This window comes from Pomacea canaliculata, linkage group LG1 (assembly GCF_003073045.1).
Source record: "Pomacea canaliculata isolate SZHN2017 linkage group LG1, ASM307304v1, whole genome shotgun sequence".
Classification (NCBI taxonomy): Eukaryota; Metazoa; Mollusca; class Gastropoda; order Architaenioglossa; family Ampullariidae; genus Pomacea; species Pomacea canaliculata.
Window position 1 is genome coordinate 13,539,213 of NC_037590.1, and position 15,052 is coordinate 13,554,264.

The window sequence follows — 15,052 nt, forward strand, 5'->3', positions numbered from 1 at the left end:
ATGTAGTAGTTGTTGTCTTTTACATTTTCTTTTTCTTGCTGTCTCAAACGTGTTGTTATTGCATTACTTTGTTAACAATTTTTTTTTAGAACGAGAGCTAGACACAGAAAGCACTTCTTTTGATTTGCATCAACATGTGAATAATAAAAAATATGTTGCTGTCAATGTTATCGTCTTTCATGTTAACCTCTGCCCTCCCCCTTCTTCACTCAGGAAAAATAAACATCTCTTTTATTCCTAGTGAAAAACTAGTGATTATGAGCTAAAAGATTTTAAAAAATATAATTTACATCTATAAATTACAGAAATAAGCATCAGTGTAACTTCTTCATTGTCTGCTTTTGACGGCTTTTCAGTTACATTCTCTTTCTGAGAGATGCCACAAAACTGACAGTAGGATAACAGTAGTATCACATTCCTACAGAGTTTGATACGAAGTCACATCTCCGGGTACAGCTCCTGGCGCTTTCACTTTATGATAGGGCAGCCTGTAGGATTGTTGTCTGTTCTGTGCTCCGCAATGTTGATCTTCGCCCCCCAGGAGTGGTGTCTCGTACCAAGGCTGTCGATGAAAGAGTCTTTTAGTCTTTGTGAACCTCTTCCGGATAGCTTGATATCGGGATTCAGAGTGACACAGTCTCCTCCGCATCTGGTCATCTTGTATATTGCAGGATTTGTAGACACAAGGAGCTGACTTCTTTCTTTAGCCAGGCGATCTGCACGTTGATTGCCTAGGAGACCAACATGCACTGGAACCCAGATACTCGTGCTGTTGCTGACCGGGTGGAGAGAAAGGCTCTAAGGCTCAAAATCTGGGTCTGGAATCTGCCAAAACAAGGACTCAAATGGCTGCTTGCTGCCCATGAAGATGAAGATGCAGCCGAGGATTCTACTGCATCTGGAAGAGCTAGCTGCTACTTTTCAAACAGTGAGGACTTCTGCTGTGAACATTAGAGCTAGTTTTTCCTCCTGTGCCAGAGGCAGGACAAAAATACAAAGGATGAGAACTTAAAAGAAGGGAGGGGTAAAAGTAATGCCATTACCAGCTTTTTCTCCTGCTGGACAGGCCAAATATGTTGCCTCTAGCACTTTTCACACAAAAATAAAAAAAAAAAATGCCTTTTTTAGGAAGCGAGGCGGCAAGGGATGCTCTTTGTGGAGTTCATCTCGTTAAGTATTGATTCATTCAGAACTTTAAATTGCTCATCTTGATTTTCATTATCGTCAGAAGTGGCTACCAGTCTTTATTTATTATTATTACCACAGTTGACCTACTGGCTTCTCCTGCATCACGAGATCTCAGTTATCAGACATATTACAGGTTTGTTTTGTTGGTGATTTTAATACCGAGTAACTGATGCCTTCGTCGACCTTTGTTTTGTGATGACAACATCCACCCCACAAGCTACCCGACAGATGGTTGGTGAGCTTTCCCAGGCAACGCTTCCAGCGTACACGTCACTGACGTCAGCCATATCGCTTTCTCTGCAAGTGATCTCCCTTTGTACGTGAGCGTTTGGGCGACCGCGGAAATCAATATGGCCGCTATTTATTTCTGTCCACAGAAGGCAAATAACGCCAGGCCACAAGCCCAGGCATCATGCTGGTGAAAGCTTCGTATTTGACCGATATAACGAAATGACTGATACACCTACATAGACAGTCTCCCATTTTGTCATCTCCTCTCACTCCCGAGTCCTAAACCGTTCATCTGATGCCGACACATGACCAGTCAATGACAGCAAGTAGACTCTATGTGTGCACCCTGGGAAACGTGCTTCCCTATGGGTTTAGCATAGCAGGGCTTCCTTCATTTCCATCACTTTCATTGCTGACGTTTCACTTTGCGAAGAAAGTCTCTTTGACATGTTATTACACTCGAGTGAAATAACATCCAGGGTTGGACGTCAAGCAGAAAGCTAGCCACGACATCTTGCGTAAGGCTCGGCTAGACAGACATACAAGAATATAAGACTGAGAACCAGCTGTTGGAGAGGAAAATCTTCAAAAGCTGGATAAAAAGACTGCCATGGGGCACAGAAAAAAAGTGTAGAAGAAGACAACCAACTTTGACCATTTACCGGCAGACCAGAAGCCTATTCGTGGGTTTTGATCGGCTAACCTGGTTATAGGACGTGGCTATAATCGTGTGTGTGAAAGAAGGAGTGCAGTAAGCTTCAACAGAGTCGTCAGGGGACGGAAGCGTGGGTTAAGTGAAATAATCTCGCTAGAGCTGCAGCAAGAAAGTAAAAAACGACCAAAGTAATGTGCCCTTGCTTAACGGCTGCACACAAAGTAGTCGTTGTGCACGACGCTGGTGGTCAAGACACTGGAGACTTGAAGAAGGGGAGTGGGGAGGACGTAGCAGCAGAGGTCAACGCGACAGGCAGTCACGGTTTAACAAGCATGATCGTTCCCTTGGCAACAGGACGCGAAGTATCGTATAGTTTCTGGTATGTTCGCTCTGTGAACACGGCTCAGCTAGCACGGAGCAATTCCCGTCTAATAAATCCATCAGTACATCTAATATGAGATGAGATCTTGCTTGCTGCAATTTCTCTGAGGGCCGACTAGCACATAGCTTATTGTGAAGAATTGTAAAATCACTACTAAAATAAAAAAATAAATAATAAAAAAATAATAAATCATTCAATTTTGATAACTATAAAAAGTAGTTGCAAGCAAGCGAGACAGAGAGGAGAGATGTAAACAAGAAAGACGTTAAAAAATATTGAAGCTGAATATTGAAATAAATATACACACACTAACAAAGGAAAGTAATTAAAAAATAGTGCGGGTTAAAGTTGAACATTTGCCAACATGCTCTTTTTTCATGCGGCAGCTGAACAATCAACAATGTCAACAATGAAAAGAAAGATTGGACGAAGCAAAAACAAGGGGAAGAGGGTGAATGAAGAAAGTAATTTCCGATTCTTGACAGCCAATAATACTTAGAAGCAGACGGCAAAGTGCAGGTGAAGAATTCGCAGCAAGAAATTACCAGTCCAGGCTTCTAAGTACAGCAACAGCTTTCACAGCTCCACTAGGTTTCCATTTTTTTTAAAGCTACAAATTGTTTCTCGTTCCATCTTCTTGTTTTTCCATTTTCTTCTACACCTAGTACCCAGACAATACATTTGCTCTTTGAATGTCTTCACTGTTCCTGAGCCTGAGTGATGATCATGGCTTCATCCTACACATTGTGGAGCTTTTCACAATGACTTTTTGGGAAACTAAATAGTATTTGGCTGATTTCTCAAGTTTTCAGATGTTCAAATTTGTCCATATCATATATTATTTAATTATTAAAGAATTTCAGTGACTACCATTGCAAGTAAACCTTTTTCTCGACTTACTCAAGTCATTACCTATACCAGGACAGTCTTCTTGAGACTCTCAGTTCGAAATAACTTTTATTTTGAGTGTCTGAACATAAAGCGCATCTCTGTTTATAAGATCATTTATTCAACGATTACTAAATGTATTCACCCACCTCTATAAGCATCTGAATTAGAATAATAATAATATTAATAGAACTATTTAATGGCGCAAGATGACTACCTCTGCGCTGTCCACCAATAATAAATTTAAAAACAGCTATTTGTAATATGTTAAAGTACACAAAACGCTCTCTGTCACTAAACAATATCTCAAAGAATACGCGGGTAATTGAAACTTAAGAAATTAAGTATAAAACACATATCTCACTAAAAATACGACAATAAAATGAATCGTGATGCAAAATTGTAGCAATATTAATACTAGAAATCAAATATAGTATTTTAAATTAAGCATAGATTTTTAAAATAATTTTTTTCAGTGAGCATGTGAAGAGAACAGTGAACATGGTGTGGAAGAGCTTCCCTGTCTAGGAGAGTAGACGCAGGACGTTCGTTGCCCACGTGTCGCTGTCTTTGTAGGAGGTGTGAATAGAATGCACGAGTCAGATGAGGAGTGGAGGTTCCGAGGAGAAGTGTGGACAGACTGAAGAAAGGTAAAGAGGGAAGGAGGCAGTAAAGAACCCAGAACAGAGAGTTTACAGTTAATTCTTGTTGTAATTGGTAGCCAGTGAAGAGCGGGCAAGTGTGGTGCCGCGAGTCTGGAGAATGAGTCGAACAGTCGAGTCTTGTAGCATGTGTTATTGCTCACAATGTTTACCATGGTATTTTTTTTTAATTAAATAAATGTCAGATAAATAATACTACTGTATGGAAATGAATTCCTATGTTTACTTCATCAGTGTTTTAATATCCCTTTATAATCATCTAGCATTTTACTTTTAAGTTTACATCAGTACTCAAAGACCATCAGAAGCAGGACAGTAAAACTTGAAAAGGCAACCTACAATTCACACCTTTTGTTTTCAAAATATTTCTAAATAGACGCTTATAAATATACAGTCTTGAAATAAATACATGACTTTCAAGGAATGCACCACAGCGGCCAGTACATTGGATACGACACAGCAACCGACATTATCACCATTTGCAATAATGGACACAACAGCCAAAGCACATCACAACACAGCTGTAGACACAGAATAAATAATATTAACAACAACAATCTTATAATAATTATTATTAGAAACGTGTGATTTATATAGCGCACGCTCACGCTCACGAAGGAGGCATGCTTTAAAGACAAGTAGGAGACTTGGACGCAATACGAAGATGGAAGGAGAAATAACTATATACAAGTAATAAAGACAAATATAGAAAACACAAAGAGGAGTCAGACGCAATAGGACATTGTTAGACGCAACACGCTACAACTTAAAAATATGGACACAAAAGCCTAAAAAAACAAAAACAAAAATAAAACAAAACAAAGCCCAACTTACAGCTGTGGACACGCCGTTGTCTGCGCAGCTGGCTATTGCGGGGCAGCTCCATAATGCGACTCAGTGGCAGTCCCTAACCACCAGCACCTTTATCGTCAGCGTCTTTTGTCACCGATAAGCAGCAAACACGCGCACACACACACACACGCACTCACGTACGTAGGTAAAAACACGCCTGGAGTCACCTGCGTTATTGACTGCGCGTGACCGGCGCGTGGGGTAGAAAGTCTATTGATGTGCCGCCATTACACGCGAGAGGCTCCACAACTGAGAATTAAGTTTCTTTTCTATTTTTTTTTTTTTTTTTTTTTACAATTTTTCCTTTTTTACGACGCTTTGGTCGAGCTATTCACAGAACTCTATACAACGAGGACGCAGAGGTCAACTTGGACGACAGACATCGTCGTCAATTGGACGATGAATTCATCGTCTAGTAGTATTAGCGGGCTCATCACATCCCCGCCGAATGCAACCTGATCACGTATGTCAGTGGGCTGTCTGCAGCAGCAAATGGCCGGAGGGTTTGGGAGGGTTTGGGAGGCTTGTAAAGTGGGGGAAGCAGGGGGTAAAACTAGTTTCAGCAGGTCAAGACTCCTGGATGCATGTGGCCAATGGTCCTGCTCTGGCTGCGTCTGCAAGGACCGTGGTGACAGAGCCACTGTTCGAGGCCAGGGTAGAACTTATAAAATGTATTGAGGGTGGAGGAGGGCGACAGCATGCAGGCAAGTTGTCGTTAGTTCGACTGTTCACAACCCGTTTATAATGAGCACTTATCCACACAAGGCAGGTAGGTGGGTCTGGTACCAAAAGCCTCCCAAACGCAGTGCTCAGTTAACTTTTTTTTTTAAAGACCTCTGAATTGTCGTCCGTTATATTGTGACAGATCACCATCAGTGTTGTTTCCTCGAAAAATGTCACGTAATCATGTTTTCCTTTATCGCAAAGCAGGCACAATTGAGCTATATCTTTAAATTCACAACAATCTTGTTTATTCTCGCTCAGCACGCGCATAAAACACATTGTTCGTCTTTTCCCATTCTAAATTCATTCGTGTCGTTGAGGAAAGTTGCCACAACGTTTTTTTTTTTTTCCTTTTTTGTCCTTTCTTGCAACCTGGCGTTCCCTTGAAGGATCACCCCTTCCACAGAACTCGACACTTGTAAAGCAGATTCAGCCGAGCTGTATGAGATCCCTGAGATCGCCTTGAAGGAAAAGTTCACTAATCTCTGTACGAGCAGCCAAGAGATATTAAAAAAGAATTGGGGAAATGTTGCAACCAACAGCAGGACAGGAGATGTCCGACCACAACAAACGAATGCTTCAACGTCGCAAGAAATTGCAAGTCGTCCTCTTAACTGCCACACCCACTCGATTTCTCTCTCTCTCTTCCGCCATACACCTTTTCTCTCTCACTCCCCCTCTCTGTCCTTCTCCCTCCCTCTCGCTCAGTGCCCATGAGCCTGGTGAATTTCCTGTCGAGACCCGCGCACGCGCGCGAAACACACGTGACGGCGTGACGCCGTGAACTAACCGCGGACTTTCTTGCCCCTGGACCTCGTTACGTCAGCCGCGCTGGAAGCGAGACCACGATGAATATGCCGATGGTGCTGCCACCAAACCAGTCGATACTCCAGTCGCCTGGCAGGCCGTTCATTAGGACTCGCTGATTTCCCCTCCTTCTCTCTTTCTTCCTTCCTTCAGGCTGCGTCTGCACAGCGACAGTAGTTTTTGGCTCTGTGATTGCCTACCCCACCTTCCTCCACTTGGTGCGATGACGACCCGCACTACCACTGCCACTACCACCGGTGTCACCATCACCATCGGACCAGGCAACAGCGGGGAAGCCACGCCAGGCAAAGAACGTTGTCGTTGCCCAGATCGTCAGCTGCATCGTTGCTGGTGATGGTGAAACTTCCAGTAATCTTTTGTTAGCGCAGAAAGCATGCACGAACGAACACATGCGTTACACCGCATCTCTTTCACCCACACACGCGCGTGCACAGACACACACATACACAGGCATGCGCAAATAAATAGGAAGCAAAGAATATGCTGAACCTACATGCAAACAATTCCACACTTAAAGAAACATCCACAAGAAAGTGAGATAATTTATGTTTTTAAAAAAGTAGCGACACGAGCATTGGTGTCAGTCATGGCAACATGGAGTTGTGTGAAAGACCGAGTGTTTGCGACCCTCTGAAGAGATAGTTCCGCCATCGTCCCCTTACAAGATTGGTTAGGACTTCATTGCACTCTGAACTACCCACACTCTCCTCCTTCCACTTATTCTGATGCATGCATTTTAACACACACACACAAATGGAACAAAGGTTAGGGCGACCATGACGAGGCCAATAAAAGAATATTCTCTCTTTCTCGTTAACTTAATGACCCAAGCGTTTTCATGTTAATACCTGACATTACAGGTGTGATCTCAGATGGCTTGTACTTCGCAAACTTGACTTTTGGGAAATTATAATGCTCTGAGGAGCTCATTTCAAACTATGTGTGAAAAGTACACAATGGTCCTCGAGTTAAATCTGCTATGGAAGATGTCTCGAATTTTAAAGTAAATGGAATAATGTTAAGTATAAACTAACAGTGACATGGTATATTACGACTGATGCTAAATGTTGATTGAGTAGCCGTTACAGTTAAGCTTCGGTGCGCAGTCTCAACATACACACAACAACAGGAGACGACACACAGAGGTGGAAACAACATTTTGGAAATCGTCAAAGGACCCGAAAAGGTACAGCGACAGCAAATCAATGAATGAAGTCAGCTTTATTTTTAAACCGAAATCATTGCCATTCTGCAGGAAACTTCTCTCGCACTCTCCGTGTCTGCCTGTATTACGATACTTCTTTGATGGACTTTTTATCTAGGTGTTCTTAATGCAGTCTCTTCTTCCACATCCCCAACGCCTCGCCTCTCTCACCTCTCCGCCACTCCATCCCTCCACCTCCTCTGTAACACGTGCACGTACAGAAGGAACAGACGGTCCTCTAGATGCAGCAAAACACCGACCTACGCATTTTCCAAGTTCACATTTGTGTACTGACTGAGAGGGAAGGGAAAACAAGGAGAGAGCGAGACAGGGGAGCTAACATGCCTCACGTGCAAATTATCATTGAGGACATCAACGCTTCCAGCCGTGCCGGCAAAACGTCGCCTACTTCCTGTCACCAGGACCGGCAACTCCACAATTATCCTGCAAGGGCTTTCTGGTCTGTACAGGCGGGCCACTTGTCCCACCGGGTGGAAAATGTACCCAGACGTCATGACGAAACCACCGTTTGGGCAATAAAGATAAGCTCATCCACTACTTTTTTCTTTCTATCTTACACTCGCACGCACAAAAACACACTGACACAATTAGCATGGTGAGATAATTGCTGAGAATTTATAAAGAAAGCTAGGTGATGATCCCACAGCAAGATGGCTTAAAAAAGGAAACGATAAGTAAGAGAATTTAAGGCAGAGTCGATAAACCATTCTCGGTTTCACGGGTAAGAAGGGCCGTGAACTTTATTTTGTCCATAACTCTATAGAACAAGACTTGACTAGGATGTGTGTGCGTGCGCCTGTGTGTCTTCACACACACACAGATTGTTGCGGCATGCGGGGGCGTGTGGTCAATGCTTTATGCTGATCTATATTTACATGAGTGTGGAGATTAAATTTATTACATTGTCAATGATATCAGAACATACCATTATTTGGAATAGTGTTTTTTTTTTTCTTAAGAGTATAAATGCCTGGTAGCTAAGTTCTTACACAAATTTCTCTCACTAGACAATAAAGTTTCAAGTAGTATATCTCTCTGTTTCTCTATTTGTTTCAGCAAGAAAGAGAGCGGGTGTGTAGGTAGGTCAGACGTGTACCTGCAAGATATCCGTTGTCAACCCGCACTAATGAAAACACCGCTGTTATTGTCTGACACGTTTCACAAGCTGGACTTCAGTTGTAGCGAATCTCTGTGATGTGCAGTTTGTATAATTGTTTAGGATATTCTTTATCTTCGCTACTGGTAATTAATTATCAGACACGAAAAAGGTCAAAACTTACTTTGAGCGGTAGTCGATGCCGCCTGGCTAAGACGGATTGTAAAACCGTTATCACCTCCCACGGTTACCTGGCTGTAGTGGACTACTTTGTGGCTGGTGGCTGGTTGATGACAGACTCTTACCAGCGCATGCGCATCCCAGCTAACAGACACTGTTTTTCACGCGGTAAAGTGTTAATGAAGACACGCTCAGTATGATTAATGTTCATCCTCTTTGGTTTTACATCCCAGAAATGTTATGAATGTGTGACTTGACCTTGCAATATTCCTTGTCCGGTAACATACACTCGCATTCCCAAAGCAAAACCAAAATAAAACAAAGATAAGCAAGCAAAATACGAAAAGAACCCAATCAAAACTAAACTCATAAACAACCGCCACCCTACAAAAAAGAAATTAGCAACTTCTTTGACATAATAAGTCAAGTATATGCATGCAATAATTAAAAAATTGAAGGTGCATGAGTGAGCACACTCTTTAAGACCTTGGAACCAGTTTGGTGACACACACACGCACGCACGCACGTGCACACGAGGGGAGACAAGACCAACAGTGAGTGCCATGAACTAAGGACAGCTACTCTTGACTGTGGACATTTTTCCAGCCGCGATCATCTCCCTTGCACTGTAACGCACTGCTGTCCGGCCAGCGCAGAACCGGTAAAACGACTTTCATGCATTGGAAATAATTCGTCAACAAGATAAACGACTTGATGAGGATTTCGCAAGAAAGCAGGGTACGAGCCACACATAGTAAAATCAACACGAGAAGCATACCTCAAGCCGTTCGTCTAAAAACCATGGGCGTAAGCCTTAAAAAAATTACAAAGATTTTATTTTAATGCGAATTCCTCAGGATTGGTATACCATAGACTGCGTACACAAAATACAAAATCTCCATGGTGATGATAAAGTAAAGCGATCGGGAACAAGTTGTTGGGTTTCAATCAGTAATGAGACAAAATGGGATAAAATGACTGTCAGGTGCAGGTACTCGTAACCAAACTGATGCACGTTACAGAGGCCGCAGTACTGACAGGATGTAAGCAAGTCAGGTAGTAGTAGTAGAGCTGTCTTGATCACAGAAGTATTTAACAAAAGAAAAAAAAACTTATAATATATATACACATTCAACATAATCCTTGTAACAGGAAGGCACCCGAGTTATTTTAGAATAGAAAATGCACCCAAACCATTACAACCTTTGCTCCAAAACCAAAACTCACAAATAAAAAAATTAATGTAAAACACTAGTATTGTTTACCAAGGTGAATATGCTGAAGTGAATTCTGAACCTTCAAGCATTGTTTTTCGAAGCATCTGGTTTGCAATTTTCTTTGCTTACTGCTATTATGTACATATTCAATTTTTTAAAATGGTGTTTAGAGAAACACTCGATAAAAAAAAATCCAAGAAAGTAAAAAAAGTATTTTAAACAGATTAAGTCCTTATGTCCTGGAAAAATCTAAGATTTAAGATGCATATACAAGATAAAATATCAAAATAAAAAAAAAGCAGGTTTATCCTGGGGAAAAAATTCAAATAAGAAGAAGAGAGGGGAGATAAGCAAAGGAAACAACGAATGAACAAACAGAAGGGAAGTAACCCCTGCAATGAACTCGCAGAGCAGCACACGTTTGTGAGCATCAGACGTGCGGCAGTCATTGACCAGTGTTGTGCTGCTTCTGTCGCAGACGCCTTCAAACATAACGCAAGAAATCATTAATAACAAATAGAGAGTGATGCCGGAATGACTGGGTACCCAGGCCTGACTGCCCGTCCCGCCGCGTGTCTGCGCAGTGCGATGGAGGAAGATGGAGATCGATGCAGAAAGGGGAGCACGTGGGAGAAGGCGGCCGGCTGGCTTTGCGCAAAAGGTCACGGGAAGAAGGGTGGATGGAGGGAACAAATGTTGAGGGGGGTAGGGGTGGGAAAAGAGAAGGCCTGCTGGTGATTGCTGGCGTCATAACGAATGCCTCGTCGATGAAGCGGGTGCACAGCCATCAACACCTGAGCAAACACCGGGTGGGCCGATGAGCAGAAAATTAATTTGCTTTTGTTCTTCGTTAATGAGCAGCACTGGTGGACCAGTCAGCACGGACACTGGTGTGCTTACGATGAGCTGGAGCGGATCCTATGGTTCCCTCCTCTCTTTCTCTCTCTCGCACACACACACCACCATCACCATCACCACCCACCTCTGCGGTCGGCGTTGGCCTGGCGAGGGAGCGATCGATAGTGCGACACGTGTACACAAACCCATTCTCATGACCATCCTCCCTGATGTACAGTTCTCGCTGCTCCTACCCCACCACCACCACCACCACAGTACAGAGGATAGAGCCGGGCGGCCGTAACATGTTCCTCCTACGCAAAAAAACCCATCCTCGTCCCCAAATTTATTTATTTGGAACGCAATGACTGTCCCACATTATTGCCTCAAAAGTGGAATTCGGTCTTCTCACCTCATCCCCCTCCCCACCTACTCCCCCCTCGCGCTCACAACAGATTCCTCAGCAACCATACGAAACCTGAATGACGTCACTTTGCACACGGCCGCCCGTGACGCCACTTGCGCCGTTTGACCGCACGACGATGGAGGGCTGATAAACTGGCAGTGGGGGTTAACTGGTGTGTTCAAAGAGCGCACTCCATCCACGTCGCTCGTCGATGCTCGATTCCAATGCAGGGCTTGTTTCGGTACTCGGATGAAGAAATGATAAGATATTAATGTGGGCATTGAAAACGCCTCATCTCTTCATCACCTGCTTCCTTTGCTGACATGATTACACTCGGGGAGGAAGGTTCGTCAACCGCGTGCACAGGCTTGGTATTGTATGCACAACCTTATTATTGTATGCACGCCATAATAAAGCAACAGGTTGTGTGTGAATAGCTGGCACAAGCTAGATAAACGTTTTATTGGGTACGTCACATTTCGGAGGAAATAAAATAAACATTTATGCATGGGTGGACGAATGAAAGGACAGGCATGAGCACGAGATGAGTTAGTTTAAATTCCAACGAACAATACGTCTTTAATATGCGTCTCACATCAGCGTTCCTGTCCAAAGTAACAACAGCCAAATTCCTTCATTTCTTGCAAGAACGATTTTTCCATGATGCCCAACTATTCTGTTCTTGTGGTTGCTAGTACAACGATATCATCGTAACATCACCATCACCACCAAGGATCATAAGTCTGATGATGCAGTCATCAGTATTGTCATCTTCATTGGACTGAACTTCACAAAGAGCTTGAAGATGTAACTTTGGATGGTCACCTGACAAGGGTTACAAAAAGCTGTTTGTACTGACACAATGCCACCATAATGCTGCATGCTTGTGATGGCACAACGAAACCATCCGATAATTCGTTCATTTGCTAGCCGTTATTCGGAGTGGAAGATCATCATCTCGAGGCCATGGACATGAATGAACAAGATGAAAAGTCAGAATTCACACAAAATCCGCCTTGACACCATGTCAGCTTAACAACAACACTCAAACTCACCATCTTGACAAAGATAATGAAGAGAAAAGCATGTTGGGTGGTTTAAAAGGTGAAAGACAATACCAGTTTGTTTTCAAACTTGTTTGGTAATTACAAGTCTAACGGCTACTTTAGGTAACATAAATGTTTTATCAAATCTGTTGAATAAGAAACAAATCTTCACAACTCCACATATCCACAACCATATTAGTGGAAATCTTGACACCTCTTTAAAGCTACGCTGACCCTTTTGTTACTACGGTAGAACCTTAAAAACCTCGTAGATTTGTAGATAAAAGAAGAAAAAAAAAAAGAAAAACTAAGTGCAATGCCGGGGAAACCTATCAGTTCCTTAGCTCACGTAAACAGCAATGTAACCAAGAGTTCAACAGTGCACAGCTGTCACCAGCACTTTACACCTAAAGGTCGATTCTTAGTTTGTACTAGATTACCATATAGGTCAGGGAGCAGACGCATAATTACATAAAAAAGAAGGAAATTCTCACTTTCGAAAATGCTATTGCAAAAAAGATAGTGTACAGGAATACCGGTCTCTGCATTAAAAGTGAGAAAATCGAAAAATTTATTACCAAAGTCTATTCATGTTTTTGTCAGCTTTCACAGAGAAATTAAATTACACGGTTATGAAAAAATAACGGGGTGTTCCGATTTCTCTTCAGACAAGTTCATGATTGCAAAGATGAACCTTGTCATTCCTACACTACGCATGCACTTGGCGGAACGAACACACGCAATGTCTCGATAAGGTTCGTCATCATCTAACACACACCCACACACACCCTCGACACGGGTAGTCACCATCTGACAGATATGTCAACACAGTGCCAGGAGCATGACTGTTCAGATGGCAAGGTGCCAGAACGTCCGAGCGTTCTATCGACGAGGACAGACACGGTGATGTGTACAGAGATCTATAGAACAGAAGGTTACTTCTCGTCCTTAATTCCTTAGACACCTCTCCTACATCTCTAGCTTCATGGGCGGAATTCGCCTCAGATTGTCTTCTGTATATTTGCCCAAGTCGACATTTGATTCAAAAGTTTGGAGTAAATGTCACAAGCCCACCACAGACTCTGATCCAAAATAAAGGAGAAGACCGGCATGCACGTGAAACTCGGCTTGGGTCTGAATGTCAAGGACGCTGATTACCCTCTACCGATAATGAGAACCTCGGCTACAAGGTGCTCGATTCTACCTTTAACCGGTCTCAAAACTGCTAACAAAAAAAAAAGTAAATAAATAAAATGGAGAAGTAAATAAATAAGTACGCAAACCCAAGTCGTGTCGCGAGGCAATGAGCGTTTAATGTCAACAGCAGACTCCCCGCCCCTGGACGCCATTACTGTCAAGTGAAAATCGATGTCGCTTCGGTCGTCTGTAGGCCACATAAAGCATCGGCGCTGTCTTTGATGTCCACGGGATAAAGAAACGAATGTGGCGCGTACTAAAGTACAGAATTACGCAAACGACACCGGTAGTAATTACTAGATTACGTCGTCTGCCAACCGTCCGCGGGGAAGGGGCACGAGAGGGCAGATAATACTGTTTACATTCGAAAGAGTTGTATGCTACCCCTTCCCCTCCCCTCCCTCCCCAAAAAACAAACCTAACAACAATCTGTTTGTCAAACAAGTAGTTTTTAAACCGGCCGAGACAAGCGCACTCGGCGCACCGTTATCAACCCTCCCCCCTAATCATCCTAACCTCATCAACCCAGTATTTTTCTGTTGGCATCAGTGATGAGCGGCTGCTGTCGTGATCAGTTCCCCGGGTCGCGGTACTTTTGCTGCCCGGGATTACACATCAAACAGGTTTGAAAAGCCGTTAGAATTATTACCACATCCACATTTCTATTTTTGCAGTCAGCGGCGGCGAGAGGACGTGGCCTACATGGGATGCTAGTTTTTAATCTTTTTTACGGGAGACAAGGGAGCAGTTCTTGTCTTATCTACCTTTCGCCCTTGCGCTATTTTTACAGTCTGCAGCGCGGTGTTGTCATCGCCTGAGCGGCGCTGCACGACAGCCTTTAATGAGAATAAAATGGTGGGAGGGACCGGGGCTCGTGTTGCAACGGTCTGCTTCACGTCTTGATCGCTTTCGACTTTTCCTTCAAACCATCATGCCATCATCTTGCATGCCTTACACTTCTGTCTACACTTCAGGTGGTGTACAGGATGCTCTGTCCTCTCTCTGGTGTACACCTGTGCCGTGCAGGAGTAAGTACTTAAAGGACTACAGGGATCAAAACATACATATACCACATATATATGCTCCAAGAATGTATAGAAACTATTACAGTCAGACACGCTGAATGCAGGTAGACGGACAAAAAAAACGCAAGGTGCTAGAAGTAACAGTCTTTTTCTGAATTTTTTGCCACGAGGTTCTGCACCAGCGCCCACGTGGTCCTTTTTTTTCTCTCGTGACTTGGCCTTTACACTGACACCTTGCAGCGTAATGATTTTCCCAGTTGCAAGTGTCACTCATCCATCACAAAGCCCATCTATGCACTGACGTGCTCCCTCGCAGCCTTGGCAACCGCGTCTTGAGAGGTCAAGCAGTCACGCGGCGTCTCGAGGTGGCGAGGACAGAGAGCGAGTGGCATGCGAACAAGAAAAGGAGGAAAT

The 15,052-nt window shown here is 43.3% G+C and overlaps 1 protein-coding gene across 10 annotated transcripts in view; it reads right to left on the reverse strand.

The window, feature by feature from the left end:
* LOC112572337 (calcium/calmodulin-dependent 3',5'-cyclic nucleotide phosphodiesterase 1A-like) overlaps positions 1-15,052 on the reverse strand; it is a 229,742-nt gene that overhangs the window by 47,311 nt on the left and 167,379 nt on the right. The window contains exon 1 of one of the 10 annotated variants that reach the window (XM_025252031.1): positions 8,915-9,071. The exons of 8 other annotated variants lie outside the window; for them this stretch is intronic. In XM_025252031.1, coding sequence (XP_025107816.1) covers position 8,915 — 1 coding nt within the window. In that variant the 5' untranslated portion in view covers positions 8,916-9,071. Of the gene's footprint in view, positions 1-4,840; positions 5,644-8,914; positions 9,072-15,052 lie in introns of those variants that run through there. One more of the 10 variants, XM_025252004.1, reaches the window with a different exon arrangement.